General features: G+C 54.3%; 6 protein-coding genes across 6 annotated transcripts; 5 read left to right on the top strand and 1 right to left on the bottom strand.

Annotated features, from left to right (window-relative positions):
* Positions 1-20: 20 nt before the first annotated feature.
* BJX67DRAFT_30463 (actin-related protein ARP5) lies at positions 21-2,985 on the top strand. Its single transcript, XM_071027038.1, has 5 exons — positions 21-398; positions 463-783; positions 835-1,775; positions 1,824-2,600; positions 2,648-2,985. Exons 1-5 carry the CDS (start codon positions 203-205, stop codon positions 2,678-2,680), a joined length of 2,268 nt encoding a protein of 755 aa, XP_070887938.1. The 5' UTR covers positions 21-202; the 3' UTR covers positions 2,681-2,985.
* A 1,213-nt stretch (positions 2,986-4,198) lies between these two features.
* BJX67DRAFT_379450 (uncharacterized protein) lies at positions 4,199-4,915 on the top strand (the record flags this gene model as incomplete). Its single annotated transcript, XM_071032575.1, has 4 exons — positions 4,199-4,342; positions 4,398-4,501; positions 4,572-4,694; positions 4,759-4,915. The coding sequence occupies 4 exons, from the start codon at positions 4,199-4,201 to the stop codon at positions 4,913-4,915; spliced, it is 528 nt and encodes a 175-aa protein (XP_070887937.1).
* An 817-nt stretch (positions 4,916-5,732) lies between these two features.
* On the bottom strand, positions 5,733-6,176 carry BJX67DRAFT_379449 (uncharacterized protein; the record flags this gene model as incomplete). Its single annotated transcript, XM_071032574.1, has 1 exon — positions 5,733-6,176. One exon carries the CDS (start codon positions 6,174-6,176, stop codon positions 5,733-5,735), a length of 444 nt encoding a protein of 147 aa, XP_070887936.1.
* Positions 6,177-8,131: 1,955 nt separating this feature from the next.
* Positions 8,132-9,229, top strand: BJX67DRAFT_379448 (metallophosphatase domain-containing protein; the record flags this gene model as incomplete). Its single annotated transcript, XM_071032573.1, has 1 exon — positions 8,132-9,229. One exon carries the CDS (start codon positions 8,132-8,134, stop codon positions 9,227-9,229), a length of 1,098 nt encoding a protein of 365 aa, XP_070887935.1.
* Positions 9,230-10,996: 1,767 nt separating this feature from the next.
* BJX67DRAFT_30389 (putative MFS monosaccharide transporter) lies at positions 10,997-13,162 on the top strand. Its single transcript, XM_071027027.1, has 3 exons — positions 10,997-11,240; positions 11,299-11,596; positions 11,656-13,162. Exons 1-3 carry the CDS (start codon positions 11,147-11,149, stop codon positions 12,848-12,850), a joined length of 1,587 nt encoding a protein of 528 aa, XP_070887934.1. The 5' UTR covers positions 10,997-11,146; the 3' UTR covers positions 12,851-13,162.
* Positions 13,163-13,730: 568 nt separating this feature from the next.
* On the top strand, positions 13,731-15,087 carry BJX67DRAFT_30382 (Rab family GTPase). The gene is made up of 2 exons (XM_071027023.1): positions 13,731-13,950; positions 14,010-15,087. The coding sequence occupies exons 1-2, from the start codon at positions 13,905-13,907 to the stop codon at positions 14,864-14,866; spliced, it is 903 nt and encodes a 300-aa protein (XP_070887933.1). The 5' UTR covers positions 13,731-13,904; the 3' UTR covers positions 14,867-15,087.
* Positions 15,088-15,264: the final 177 nt, after the last annotated feature.

The following is a 15,264-nucleotide window of genomic DNA, read 5'->3' as shown; positions in this document are numbered from 1 at the left end:
GACCTTCCACCGTTCATCTCCATTGTCGCAGCAAACCAATTTCCTCCCACTTGTCGGCATACGTGTCGCTTGCAAACTTCTTTCCATCCGAGATATCTTCTCGTTTTATCTCCTTGACGTATGCGGCGCGCGGCGATGCGGTGGTTCCTCGCTTGAGCTTGAGCGTTAACTCTTCTTTGTTTGACCTCCGTCAAAAGCTGTCATGGCTATCACGTCGGTGCAGTCGATTCTCCCAACCCGGGTTTCGATCAATTCCTCCGAGCAGGCAGCTAGCAAACCTCCCCCCAAGATCTCCAATGCCCAAGATTTTCCTTTCAAGGGGTATCAGCCTCCGCAACCTGAGGGCTATGAGCAGAGCAAATCCAGGCCTGACACGAGCGCCATCGTAATCGATAATGGTAAGCGGAGCTCAAATTATACAATACTCTGTGGGAGATACACTAATGCCTGTTCTCTCGCTAGGCTCGCACCTCGTCAAAGCCGGCTGGTCATTCGACAAGAACCCGCGTTTCGTACTTCCCCCTGTGATGAGTCGATATAGGGACCGGAAATTGAACAAGGCCTGTCAATTCGTCGGATACGATGCCTACGTTGATGCGACAACACGAGGTCAGCTTCGATACGCGTTCGATCCCGGCACCAGTGTGGTCGGCAATTGGGACGTGATGGAAGGGGTGCTAGATTATTTGTTCATCAAACTGGGAATCGACGGAGCCAGTGGCGGGGTTGACAGGCCAATCGTCATGACTGAGCCCATTGCGAACTTGAATTACCCCAGAAAAAGTGAGGAACTCCCCCTGCATGGCGTCAAATCCCTTGCGCTGACAGTGATAGTGATGAACGAAATCCTCTTCGAATGCTACTCTGCCCCGTCGGTCGCATACGGAATCGATTCACTATTCTCCTACCGATATAACCGTGGAACGGATGGCCTGATCGTCTCTTCGTCGCACACCTCAACGCACGTCATCCCTGTGCTCAACTCGAAAGCGTTACTTTCTAGCTGCTCACGTCTAAATTGGGGTGGTATGAACTCTTCAGAGTACCTGTTGAAACTCATGCGACTGAAATATCCCACATTTCCCGGAAAGATGACGGACAACCAGATGGAGGATCTTGTTCATAATCACTGCTACATTTCGAAAGACTACGACCGGGAACTGAGTGGCTACCTGGACTGGACGGGGTTGGAAGACCGTGATCATGTTATTCAATACCCTTTCACGGAGCATATCGTGCCTGAGAAAACCGAGGAGGAACTCGCCCGGATTGCAGAGAGGAAGAAGGAAAGCGGGCGACGGCTGCAAGAGCAAGCCGCGAAGATGAGGCTCGAGAAGCTTATGAAAAAAGAGCAAGAATTGGAGTACTACAAGGATCTGCAGCGTGGCCTTCAGTCGGAAACGAAAAAGGAAAAGACACGCATTCTGGATGCGGAAGATCTGAAGGATGAAGCGCAGCTGGACCGGCTAATTCGGGATCTTGAGCGCTCTATCAAGCGCTCGAGGAACAAGGACCTTGGGAATGAAGAAGCCGAAGAGGCACCGGAAGAGATGTCGTTTCCGTTGTTGGACGTTCCCGATGGAGAATTAGACGAAGCTGGGTTAAAGGAGAAACGGCATCAGCGCCTGATGAAGTCTAATGTGGAAGCGAGACAACGCGCCAAGGAGGAAAAAGAGCGGGAACAGGCCCGACGAGAAGAAGAAGAACGCCTTGATCGCGAGAAGCGCGAGAACAACTTCGAAGGCTGGATAGCTGAACGGAGGACGCAGCGTCAGGTAGGTAGAACCTCTAATCTGGGTGGACGGCGCTGATCCAGTAAACAGAACCTCCTTCAACGGATCAAGGAACGCGATCGGATGAAGGCCGATCTTGGAAACCGGAAATCCTTAGCCAGCCAGATACGCATGAAAACCCTCGCCAATCTCGCTGCAGACGGCCCGAAGAAGCGGCGGAGAGGTGGAGATGACGATGACTTCGGTGCCAACGACGAAGACTGGGGTGTTTATCGCACGGTGGCTACCGGAGAGCAGAGTGATGATGAGGAAGAGGAGGATCTTGGTGGGATGCTCGATAACGTGGAGAAGGAACTGCTCGAATATGATCCAGAGTTCACGGAAAACCATACACTTGCCGCACAGTCTGATTGGACGAAGAGCCTAATCCATGTCTTCCTGCGCGGACCGTGGCCATTCGACCCAGAGAGTCAACGAGAGGCGCATCAAATACACCTGAATGTCGAGCGCATCCGTGTCCCTGAAGTTGTCTTCAAACCATCCATTGCTGGGATCGACCAGGCTGGCTTGGTTGAGATCGCTGCGGACATCGTCAACCAACGGTTCTCGAGTGCGGAAGAGCAGTCAAGGCTGCTGCGTGATGTTTTCTTGACCGGCGGCAACAGCCTTTTCCGAAACTTTGACGAACGATTTCGGAATGAGTTCCAGGCATTCCTCCCTATTGATGCTCAGTTGGGTGTTCGGCGTGCCTCTGATCCCGTTTTAGACGCCTGGAAGGGGGCTGCACAGTGGGCTTCTGGGTCAGACCTGGCCAAAGCGTCTATCTCTCGAGAGGAGTATTTGGAGAAGGGCAGTGAGTATCTCAAGGTATGCTACTTCCGCGCGTCCTTCGTGGCTTTTCTAACTTTGAACAGGAGCACGATTTGGGCAACGTTACATCATGGTGAAGCCCACTTTGCGGTCCGATGAAGCCACTTCAATTTTCAACCTCGATAACGGCGTCTCAGTGAGAAGGGGTGCGTGGAGTCCGGCGTCAGGATCTCGGGCTGTTTCTCTTGTACTAAAACAGACGAACTTGGTAGAGATGCACCAACTTAATTTATTAAAGTTTCGACGACAATTTCACCCTTACATATAATACTGCGGAGCAGACTGGTTCAACGGAGGATACTCAGCTGGGCTGGGATGAAGGGATAAGAACAAGTTTTGTCGGGTGCCGGGGTTGCTGCCCTTACGCTGGCACACCCTCCAGGCCAATAATCAAATCTTGAATCAGAGAACGTTTGAAACATGTGTGGAAGTTAACTGGGTAAATTACTTTGCTCTGTGTGCAAGTGTCGAATCACCGGCTATACTCATAGTTCTCAGATACCTCAGTGCAAGTGGCGAGTATAACCATCTGGACGCGGAACTTTAGCCATGTTAAGTCGTCGACTGGGTGAGCTCATGCTCTCTGATATCTCCAATGTTTTCTCTTGCGCCTTCGATCTCCCAGACTGCTGGTCGTCGGCTATCCAGGAACTGGGGCCGCGTCGGCGCAGAGCAAAGAGAGCTTACCTAAGGAGAATCAACTGCGGTCGCTACGGGTTTCTGACTCCGGTAGGACGACCAGCAGCGAAGCATCTCGGTCGCCAATGGTTCATCGACGAGTGAAGGGAGACAGATCACAGGGCGAGGTCCAATCGCGGTATCCAGCGTCATCCTGAGGGTTCGCTCCCCCCTTTGTCCTCTGCATGCGGGGTACATCAAGAACTTGAGAAAAAGCAAAGAATTATGAGTGCACAAGCAGTCCATCAATCAGTTCGTTGACTGTGATGCACTCGAGGATTCTGGTCGACCATGGTTCTGCCGATCCACCCGGTCACGCAACCTTGACAACCTCCAAGCCATGTCGAAGGACGCAGAGCCAACAACTCAGCGTGGGCTGATAATCCCTTGCTCTGTATGCTGCATCTTCTCCCATGAAGCCACCAGGTCACACAACCAACAGTCTTCCTCATCTACTGGCTGATCGACGGATCGATTCCCTTTGCTTCCAGTCTCCACGCTGCTGCGAGCCAATCCACAGATCCCGTGCCCATCCCGACGGCCGTTCTGCCCCAGAAATGTGATGTGACGCAAACAGTCTACTTCAATCATCTTCCACTTCGGGTGGTAAACTTTCGCTTCAATGCAAAGGGGGAATGGCTGCCAGTGCCAACGTGGGTCTCCCGCAACAGCTGGAATGGCCAAAGCACCCTGACACAAACCCTACATCGACACTGGCCCGTGGATCATCCATGCCTGGACGCATCTGGTGCCATGACCCTTGTTGACTGGGCCTTTGCAGATATAAAGCTCTGTCCTGCCCACCTTCCGGGGAAGCCGGCCCTTCCCCCGCCTTTCATTTCTCTCTTCTCTGAGAAGTATCACAGGCTGAGAACCAGACGCCTCTCGGACAGCGATCACTCAAAAACACCGCCAAAATGGTTTCGCAGGCTCTTACTCGGCCGCTGATGCTTGCCACTCGGGCACTGCAGTGGATTAGCGCGGTCATCGTGATGGGAATCACTTCCTACTTCATCAACAAGGGCCCTCGTGGCCAGCATATTATCTACCAGGAAGTCATCGTACGTTCACACGCCGCGCTGCTGGATCTCGTCACCTCACTCTAACTCTATCCAGGCCGTCCTCTCGGTGGTCTTCTTCCTCCCAGCATTCCTTTCGCCGTTCATGCCGAAGATGCTCAGCCCATTCGTCTTCCTCATCGACGTGGTCTTCTCATACCTGTACGTCACCTCCAACTAACCAACCAACCCCCCAGCGGATCTGCACCAGACCAAGTCTAACAAGCCCCAGCTGGCTCACTGCGTTCATTTTCGCCGCCCAAGACTACAACGAAAATGACTGCTTCCTCTACGCTCCTCCGTTCCGGTCTTGCGGCCGGAAGAAGGCCAATGAAGCCTTCATCTTCCTTGCTTTGTACGTCTCCCCCGTTCTCCCCCTCTTTCCCCGGGACCCAACCAACTAACCCGGAAAAAAAAAGCATCTTCACCCTCATCGGCATGCTCCTGGAACTCTTCGCCCTCTGGTCCTACCGCCGCGAGCACACTAGCCCGGCTGCGGAGAAGCACGCTGCCCACCCTGGCCCTGGCCCTGCTCCTCCACGAGATGCACCAGCACCAGCAACCGCCGAGCCATGAACGTCCAACCCGGGCGAGACTTTCAAAAGGTCTTAAGTACCAACGATAACAGCTTTTTGGGGAGGATACGGGGTTGAATGAGTCTTAGGTTCCTTGATACCTATATATATATCGGTATTGGAATAGTGTATATGTTTGCGACGTACTGCAAATTTAATGATGTCCGCGTTGTTTCGCTATTGGTATTTCTACAAGCAGCTGTGAATAGGCCCGTGGACCTCCCTCCCCGTTTATGGCACCGGGGCGGCATCTGGTCGGTGAAGAATGGGGTCGGGGCGTCCCCGAATTCGGTCCAAGCTCAAATATCTGAATATAAACAAGAAGGGAAAAAAAAAAATTCCACGCACGGTAATATTTGCGTCGTTCCATGCGCCGGGTGCTCAAACCCATATGAGTAACAAAATAACGGGCAACGGGATGGACACATTCGGCATTTGCGGGACGGATGTCGGGACTCGGGAGATCTTCAGCACAGGCCGACCCCTACCATACTGGCTGCGAGGTTTGGCATTCTGCTCCCCCTGGAAGAGGACGGGGGCCTTCGATAAGCCCACAGAGTATCGGCGGCCGTCCCGGTAAATCGAAACAAAGGGATACACCCTCATTGCCGAAGTACCACGCCGGCCAGCTCTCCACAACCTTGAAAAGGGAATTCTCACACCAAGGCCCGAACAGCACGCAAGGAAATACGGTCACGAAGGAGAACGGCCCGAATGGGAGGTACGTCTCTATATATGAGAGGCGGTTTGGTTACCTGGGGGACTGTTCGCGCTCTCCCCTTTCAGCAGACTCGTGAGAGAAACCGTGAAAACGATTGTTAAGATGCCCCAGACCCCTTGAGGGGTCTGGCGATCAACGAATTTTCAGATAATGCGCAGCCGGACCCCGAAGGCCCGGAAGTCTCCGGTCCACCACCTGCACGGTATGTGTCCGCGTCCCGCACGCCATTGATGATGTCTTTGGCTGCAGTTGGAAAGTCATCGATGGAAAGGGAAGGATTTGGCCTCCCACGGCCGAATGTGGAAGAGAGGGCTGCTCTCCACGTCTGCGGTTGGTTGGGCTGAGTGAGTCGTAGAATGAGGGGGTCAATTCTGCGCTGAGTCCCATCGTCTTCTGCCCGCGGGAGACGCTCAAGCTTTCTCCTGGCCTTTGGTGATTGGCCAAAGAGCAATCTATAGGAGAGGAGGACCTCCCGAAACACAGTTTCATCCATCTCCTCGACATCGGGGTGAGCGAAGGAACCATAAAGCGCGACAGTCATCCTGACCAGAGGAAGCAAAACGAGAACAGTCAGCAACGAGGGTTCACTAATCAGGCGGAGAGCAGGTAGGGAAATTGCAAGAGGGGATAGCATACGCAGCTCCTAAGGAATACGTGTGCGGTTCTTTGGCCATGTATGCCACGCAGATGCTTGGAAATCTGAAGACAGAAACCGTGCGTTCGGCTTCGTCAAAGACCAGATGCGAACTTAACACGTCCACCCATTTTACCCTCATCTTGCCGTATCTTACTAGCGCGTGGTAATTAAGGGCCGACTCCTTGAGCACCAGGCTGTTGTCCGTACTGTCTAGTTCTGCCACTTGTTGCCGGGCCGCCTGAGCTCGAAAGAGGAAACAATATTCCATGATAGAAACATTTCTGTCAAGAGGGAGGGAGCAAGGGGCTAGACCGTAGTTGGCGACCAAAAATTGCGGTTCGAGGTCATAGTATATTCTTCCTGAAGAGTTCCTGGCCCAATCGTGGCGCTCGCATAGCAGAGTATGCGAAAAACGACCTGCGCTGCAAAGGCCTGCTCCTCGTCGCCTGGATCAGAGGGTAAGATTGCTACACCGAGATGTGCAGGGGAGAGACTCGGATATGTTCGTTCCCTATTTCTCTCATAGACATCCAAAATCCTGGAAAGCAGATCCCAGCAGTCTCGCGAGGTAGGAAGACGGAGCTGCCCGGACGTGAATAGTACCTGATGTCGATCCTGGCAAAAAGGTGCCCTTATGAGCCGTGGGAAAAGTTCTATCTCCAGGTGCTCGATGAAAGCCAATATACCAGGCCATACGTCTGGGAGACTTGGTGCCTGGGCCCCGAACAGGCGATATATGATTCGGATGCGTGACTCGTATTCCTGGGTTGCAAGATTAGGGTAGAAGCAAATGCTTTTGGGGTATGGTATGATGGGAACTTACGGCTTGCTCGCGCTGATTCCTTGAACCTATGGGGACAAGTTCAATGTCTTGGTCATTGGTGTCTCTGGTGATGAGCCGGCGATTTAGCCATTTGAGCGAGTACTCCATCTTGGAAAGATTGTGGGTGTTGTCGTTAACACAGTAATTCGAAGGAGCATGAAAGTAGGTATAAGGGATAGATGTACCAGCTTCGCAGAAGTAGGTTCTGGGGAAATAGGTCGCCAACACCAAATGAGAGGGGAGGTAAGGAGATATATCTCATCATTTTTGAAAGGCAACCAGAAACCTTCACACTCTTGAGGACGGACGGGCAATGGCCAAACAAACAGCTGGCGATTATTTGGCGTGCCTACGTATGCAAAGGCTAGGGGACCAAACGGTGGACTTCGCATTGCGCATGCTCAGGCTTCAGAAAAAGCCGTCAAACGCCAGCAATCGACGGCTACAGGGTACGTAGAAGTGAAAGAGAAGGGCATCGTTTGGAAAGTCAACTTACTGGCTAGAGCAGAGGTTAAGCTCTTTGTTCGGCTCATCTACAGTTATGGCACTCATGCCCCGTCGAGGCTGATAATTTGCTTCTCATCCTGAACTGCCAGACTTAGTTCCGTTGAGCACAGCTTACGCACTCTCTGCAGTTCGTGTCGGGCTACACAGCAACTCTGAGCCCCTTCCAGTAGGTAGATAGAAAAATCCGGACTGATAGGAGTGAGCGCGAGGCTCCACAGCAAACAGTGTGAAGCCTGGTTGGATGCGTATCAAACGGAGCGACTGGACGGTCTCCTGCCGCTGAGCATATGCTCCATGGCGGTTTCTATGCGAAAGCCAAAGAAACCAGTCCAATTCGTTTGGATGATACTGGAAGGATTTTCTGGTGGTGCGCCGCCGGGGAGGTTGATACCCGTGGACGCAGGGAACACTGGCCGCCTTGGCTCGCCCTCCGCCCTCCGCCAACCTCCAACCCCCCCACCGATGGATGCCAACGCCAACTCTGTACTCTCTCTGCCTTTGCATCGATCCACCTGTCCCAGCTTCCGTTATGTCAACTCCGTACCATCGCCGCCCGTACGCCGATTACCTTCTCGCCTCCCCTCTTGCCGCCCTCCTCTCCCCTCTCCACCACCTCCTCCTCAGGCTCCGCGGCCTTCCTCGATTGCCTCCGCCAGACGCCCCCCCCATCCGCATCGTCTGTATTTCTGATACCCACACTTTAGAATGGGCGGACATCCCCGAAGGTGACCTGCTCATCCACGCTGGCGATCTCAGCAATGACGGGAGCGTCCGCGAGATTCAGGCCGCTGTCGACTGGTTGCGCAAGCTTCCCCACCCACACAAAGTTGTGGTATGCGGCAACCACGACAGCTACTTCGATATTCGCTCGCGACTCCAGGAAGATCGAGATCAACCCTTCGCCGCCGTTTCGTCATCCACAGCCTCTCTCCGCTCCGTTGACGACTTCGAGTCGTCCCACCGCATCGACTGGGGTGATATCCACTATCTTCAACACTCCTCGGTCACCATAACCTTTCCCGCCCTCCCCCAGCCTTCGTCCGATTCTTCCGCTCTCCTATCCTCCCGCTCCCGCTCACTAACCCTCTATGGCGCTCCTCAAATACCCGCCTTAATGCCTCTGGGTCCCGAGCATGCGTTTACATACCCTCCCGACCACGACGCATGGTCCAGTACCGTACCCGCAAATACCGACATCTTAATCACGCATACTCCCCCACAGTCCCATTGTGACCTATCTCCCATTTATTCTACCGGCTGTCCATTTCTTCTCGCGGAGTCGTGGCGTGTCCGTCCATTGCTCCACGTCTTCGGCCATCTCCACGCTGCCTACGGAAAAGAGCCTGTATACTGGGACGAGGCCCAACGGGCGTGGGAGCGCATCTGCAAATCACGCCTCAGTCGAGCGAAAAAGTCCCGGTTCAGCTCGCTCTTCGGCTTTCTCCGCGATCTATTTGACGTTTCCGGCTGGGTAGATTCCGCACGTGTCTTGGTCTATGGGATGCTAGGAGTCGTCTGGGCGAAGGTTTGGGGCGGGGAACAGAGGGGGGGTTGGATGGTGAATGCGGCATGCATGTATAATGATTCGGGTCGATTGGGGAACAAGCCCCATGTAATAGTTCTTTAAGCTCGGCGGGCATCGACTTTCGGTTATCATGATCTATGTTCCTACGTTTCTTAGCGACGCTGACTACCCGCTCCTTTTACATAGCCTCCTAATAAGTCTCATCCTCGGACATCATAGTCTCACTCTTCTTGGTCATGGTATACTTTCCACCCTACGCCATTTCCATATCCAGCAGAAAACCCAACACCGCAAGCAACGACACCATACCCCGATCTTCACCGCAGAATACAGTGCCACCACACCAGCCAGAATCGAACCTGTCCGATCCTTGAGCGTGCATCACCTCCTCACACGAGCTTTTGCCACGCGGTTTCGCTGTTTCCTCCAGGACGTTCCCCATTCTCCACGATAGGACTTGGAACCACCACTACTATTACCAGGGGTATCGAAGTAGAGTGCGAGAATCCATCACTACCTACATCTTACTTCACTCGTCTAAAGCCGTTAGAAGCCCGCTCCCTATCCTGCTCAACCACCCGCTCATCTGTCATAGCGGGACCATCCAGCAGTTGAAAGAATAGCCGTCCACCCTCTCCCCGCAAACCCACCGTAGACCCATCACCGTTCCCTGCACGGCTGCGATTTCCCGTTGGGTTCTGGGCGACGTGCTTGTTGTAGCTAAGACCCATCTTTGCCCTGGGTTCTTGGGCGGCTTGGCTGGTTTGGCCTGGCGGAAAGAATGAGCTTCGATGATGCATTCGGGGGCTCTCCAATGGATGGATGGAGGTGACGTGGAAACTTGGGATATCTTGATATATGAATTTGCTATAGATTTGCACAATACTATCTACTGAGACGCTAGCGCCGTTACCCTGCGACATCTCTACCCCTTCAGCCCCGATGTCTCCGCTCATAGGAACCTATTCAACTTTAGTGAACTGCCTGATACACCCGTCTTGTGCGGAAAAGCAGAGCCCAAAAGGGTGTGGGCTACTATTTCCGACACCAGATTTCGGGAGTGGTGAATACATACTCTGTAGGTATGGCTGAGTGGATCGTGGTACTCGCGTTGATTCGGGCTGGGAGTCAAAGAAGGCTCGGGAATCCAGGAGGGGAGGGTGCACTTCATCAGTGCATGCGCAGAGATGACGTCCATGCAAGAAGATGAGTAAGAGCAGCTAGTCCAGAAACGGAGTCGGAAACGGCATCCCGACGCACCATCCGCGAGCCGCCGCGCCGAAGCCGTGGATGCTGGGAGCGTGCAGGGCCAATGAGGCGCAGGGACACGAGAAGCACGACCACGAGTAAGAGAGTCAGCTGTTACGGAGTAGATTCCGACACGCTCTCATCCTTGCGACGAGCTTATGAGGCGGCAAAGAGCCAGAACATCGCAATCGAGAATGCGGATCGACTCTATATGTTGAACCCTACCCCGGAGTAGGAGCGCGCGGCACTACTCGAGCCACTTACTTGACAGGATTCCGGTCTAAAAATCTTGACTGTTGCTACGTGGGCATATCTTTTCCATGGGCTCCAATGTGATGTCATTGTGGGTGCGGGATTGGCGTCAATGTGGGCCGAGGACTACTCTGTACGGATAACAAAATGCTTAGCCCAGTGATTTTGATGCTTGCAGCTCCTCAGTTCCACAGCGTCAAATATTGGTATATTCAATAGCAGCACGGCTTGCGCAGCCGACTGAGATAAGGAACGCACGCAGAATGGATAATTGTCTTCATCGCCACTTTTCCTGTGTCGCCCCCTTTCCCTTCCCTCGTTATTAGGGCTTCTGGAAGAGTAGATATAGGTGTCCCGCTCTTCCTGCCCTTCTCGCCCTATCTTCTCCGCGTTCTCTCAGTTCCTGGATTCGACCCCCTTACTGTCTCTCCTTCTTGCCCATATTTCCCTTTTTTTCCCATTGAGACACAATACGACTTTGGGGAAAACGGTGATATTGTTTTGAGCAAACCGGAAACAATGTCGCCAACGTTCGCTGGGATGTCGGGAAGGCCGCTGTCTCTGACAGTGTCGACCGTTGCGACGATGGGCTTCTTGCTCTTCGGATATGACCGTAGGTCATTCAAACCTCCCTGATTGCAGCAGCGTGAGCGAAGACTAACCTCTCGCAGAGGGCGTCATGTCCGGCATCATTAGTGACAAAGCTTTCAACAACGTCTTCACCGCGACCAAGGACGACGCCACGATGCAGGCCCTCGTGACGGCTGTCTACGAGTTAGGGTGTCTTGCGGGCGCGGTCTTCGCCCTGTTTTTCGGCGACAGGACCGGCCGACGCTGGATGATCTTCTCTGGCGCTATTGTCATGATCGTCGGAGTGATCATCCAAGTCACCTCGTTCACCGGCCACATCCCTCTGTTGCAATTCTTCATCGGTCGTATCATCACAGGTATTGGCAATGGGATGAACACGTAGGCACCTCCCATCGACACCATTCACGATTACCGAATATCACGCTGACGGATAATAGATCTACTATTCCCACATACCAAGCCGAGTGTTCGAAGACGAGCAACCGTGGTCTCCTAATCTGTATCGAAGGTGGTGTCATCGCTATCGGAACAGCCATCGCCTACTGGATCGACTTCGGCGCGCACTATGGCCCCGCGGACTTGGTGTGGCGATTCCCTATCGCCTTCCAGATCGTCTTCGGTATCATCATTATCGTTGGCATGTGGTTCCTTCCTGACTCGCCCCGATACCTCATCGCTAGGGGCCGCATTGACGAGGGTGAATACGTCCTCGCCGCGTTAGCAGGCTGCGAGATTGAAGACCACGAGACTCAGATCCACAAGCAACTCGTCTTGGACTCGCTCCGCGCGTCTGGCGCTCTCGGAAAGAAGACCAGTTACCGCGACCTCTTCACTGGCGGCCCCACCCAGCACTTCCGCCGTATGATTGTCGGGTCGTCTTCGCAGGTCTTCCAGCAGCTAGGTGGTTGCAATGCAGTCATCTACTACCTCCCCCTGTTGCTGAAGCAGAACCTCCACCAGGACGACGACATGGCCCTGCTGATCGGCGGTGTCAACATGATTGTCTACGCCATCTTCGCCACATTCTCCTGGTTCTTCATCGAGCGCATCGGCCGCCGCAAGCTCTTCCTCGGCGGCTCCTTTGCTCAAACAGCCGCCATGGTCATCACCTTCGGCTGCCTGATCCCTGGCGACGAGCAAAGCTCCAAGGGCGCCGTCTTCGGTTTATTCCTATACATGGCCGCCTTCGGCGCCGCCTGGCTACCCCTCCCCTGGCTCTACCCAGCCGAACTGTCCCCCGTCCGCACCCGCGCTAAGGCCAACGCCATCTCCACCTGCAATAACTGGCTCTTCAACTTCACCGTCGTGATGATCACACCCGTCATGGTGGCCAACATCGGATGGGGCACGTACCTCTTCTTCGCCGCGTGGAACGCTCTCTTCATTCCCGTGATCTGGTTCTTCTATCCGGAGACCGCGAACCGCAGCCTCGAGGAAATCGATCTCATCTTCGCGAAGGGATACCACGACAAGATTAGCTATGTCCGCGCTGCTCGAGAACTGCCCAAGTTGACGGACGACGAGGTCGAAGCCGAGGCTGCCAAGTACGACTTCACGCCGGAGACCGAAGCAGAGGTTGATAAGGAGCATGTTGGCGGGGTTTCGCAGTCGGGGAGCGCCAGCTCTGGTTGAGCGTGAGAAGTCGCAAAGAAAGGTAAAGAGAGAAAAAGAAAAGTGAGTCTGATTCTGCGCCCGCGGGCATTGTTTGTTGCACCAGCTTCCTCGGTTCATCACCCTCATTGGCCTTACTTTCCTTGGTCCAGTTGTTCGAATACCCAAGAGACGAGCCCTCGCCCAATCCATGGATCGGGCTCCCGGCGATCTATTTGCTTTGTTTATGTTCGTCGACGCGAAAGTCCGCGCAGGTCGTGGTTGATACACAATATGATAGAACGGCCATTAGTCCCATGTTCCTTCCCCAGAAATTGTAGCCAGAATAACATGTCAGCTGCCGAGAAGAATGGCGCAAAGAGACAAAACAACACAAGACGCACAACCCTGCCTCTGCCTGCGTCTGCCTGCGTCGTCGAGCCCTGATTAGCTGCCTTGGGAGCGGACACCACGCAGATGATGCAGCCCAGTTGCGATCGGGGCTGGCGACGACAAAGCCACCGGGCTGGCCGAGTGACTCATGATTCGATGAAGCCTCATCGCCCGACTATATTTATTGGCTGTTGGACTGAAGGCCCCCTGGCCAAAGAATGTTCGATGCATCGACGCCTCTGGGGATGCAAGATTAGCGAGACGCGTTCCACTCACGGTTGTTGATGATATTTGCCTCCTCGCAACTTGAAAGAACTGTAAGGGGCTTGTTTCCTTTTCTCGAGTCGCCACGGGAGTGCTTTAATAAGAAACTTGGGAACCACACAGGAGCTGAGCTGCGAGCAGCTGGAGCTGATCGGCTGATCGGGGGGTTTCTGCTCGTTCAGCAGCTGAGCGACTCGGCAGTTCGTCGTCATCTTCGCTTCCCCAGCCCCGTTCCGCGTCTTCTTCAACTTCCTCCTTTCTTGTCCTCCCCTCGCCTCGACTTTCTCTCTTGTAGGAATTTATTATCTATTCCAAGCATCCTCTCTCTTCCTAGTCTCCTTTTACCACGCATTTCTTCCCTCACTGGCCGCCGTGACTGCTGGACCATGCAAATCCAGCTCTCCCTCGGCCCCGCCCCAACCTCGACTGTGACCCCGCCATGAGCTCCTCCCTCGAGGCAAAGATCGTTGTCCTCGGCGCGCAAGGTAAGCACCCACTTTTACTCACCATAAAAAGAGTTAGAAAAAGTTACTAAAGACAGCAGGCGTCGGCAAAACCTCCCTCGTCCAACGCTACGTCAAAAATGCCTTCAACGCATCCACAACCGCCTCCACTGTGGGCGCCTCCTTCGTCACAAAGCGCGTTCTCGACAGCACCTCGGACACCCTCGTCCGCCTCCAGATCTGGGATACAGCCGGCCAGGAGCGCTTCCGAAGCATCTCGCGGCTCTACTACCGCGGCGCAAACGCATGTCTGCTCTGCTACGACATCACCGACGAGCAGAGCTTCCAGGAGATGACGGGGTGGCTGCTCGAGCTGAAGAAGAACCTCGTCGGTGGCGCTGACGGCGAGGACGACCAGATCGTCATCCACGTCGTCGGGACCAAGTCGGATATCGTTGCGCTGGATCCGGCGCGGCGGCGGGTGCCCTTTGAGCGGACGATCGCGTATGTCGCAGAGCAGCTGTATCCGTCGCGGGCGTCGACGCCGCCGCCGACTGCCGGGTTTGGGCACTCGTCTGCGGCGACGATCCAAGGGATGGGGGTTGATAGTAAGCGGAGTAGTGGGTTCTGGGGTCAGGATATAGGATGGGACTGCTGCCACGAGATTAGCGCGAAGGACGGCGAGGGCGTCGAGGAGGTGTTTCGTGTTATTGCGAGGAAGCTTGTCGAGCAGCGGAATAAGCGCGAGGCAGGGGTTTCTGGGTTCTCGCCGGGCGCTTCGTCGGTCGACGGGGTCGCGTCCTCTTCTGCTGTGGCGGGGGCGATTGATGGCGGAGGGAGCTTTCGGTTAGGGATGAATGATAAGAGGCGGAGTTGGCTTATGTTTCCGCCGAGCAGCGTTGGGGATGACGGGGATGAGAGGGTGGAGATTGGGAAGAAGAGGGGAAAGTGTTGTTGATTCTGGTGGTGGTTCCCTGCATTTTCGCTTGCATTATATGATCCATGGCTACGCAGCATTGAGTGTTTGGCGTTGGTTTCTATTTTGAGCACGACGGATACATGGACGCCCGAATTGGGGCTGGCCGCCTCGGAGCGAGGTTGGACGGTGGAATATTATGTATCTGTGATTTAGCGATGATACTGAGAAGGAACTTTCTGATCAATAAAGAGCAGAAGAATATGAAGAGCCTCGTTCGCGCGGTTCCTCCCTGTCGTTGCCTCAGGCGTCGAACTGTCACAGGGATCCTCAAATCAGAAGCCAGTCACCGTCCGTCTCAGTCCCGCACCAAGAACGATCCATGATCAAGATGAGACGGCGGCACTGAAGATCTCCAACAGTCTGGCCAGGGCCAGGGG

This window comes from Aspergillus lucknowensis (assembly GCF_044049455.1).
Source record: "Aspergillus lucknowensis strain CBS 449.75 chromosome Unknown BJX67scaffold_11, whole genome shotgun sequence".
Classification (NCBI taxonomy): Eukaryota; Fungi; Ascomycota; class Eurotiomycetes; order Eurotiales; family Aspergillaceae; genus Aspergillus; species Aspergillus lucknowensis.
The sequence above is the reverse complement of the archived record's forward strand: the minus strand, read 5'-3'. Positions and strand labels throughout refer to the sequence as shown.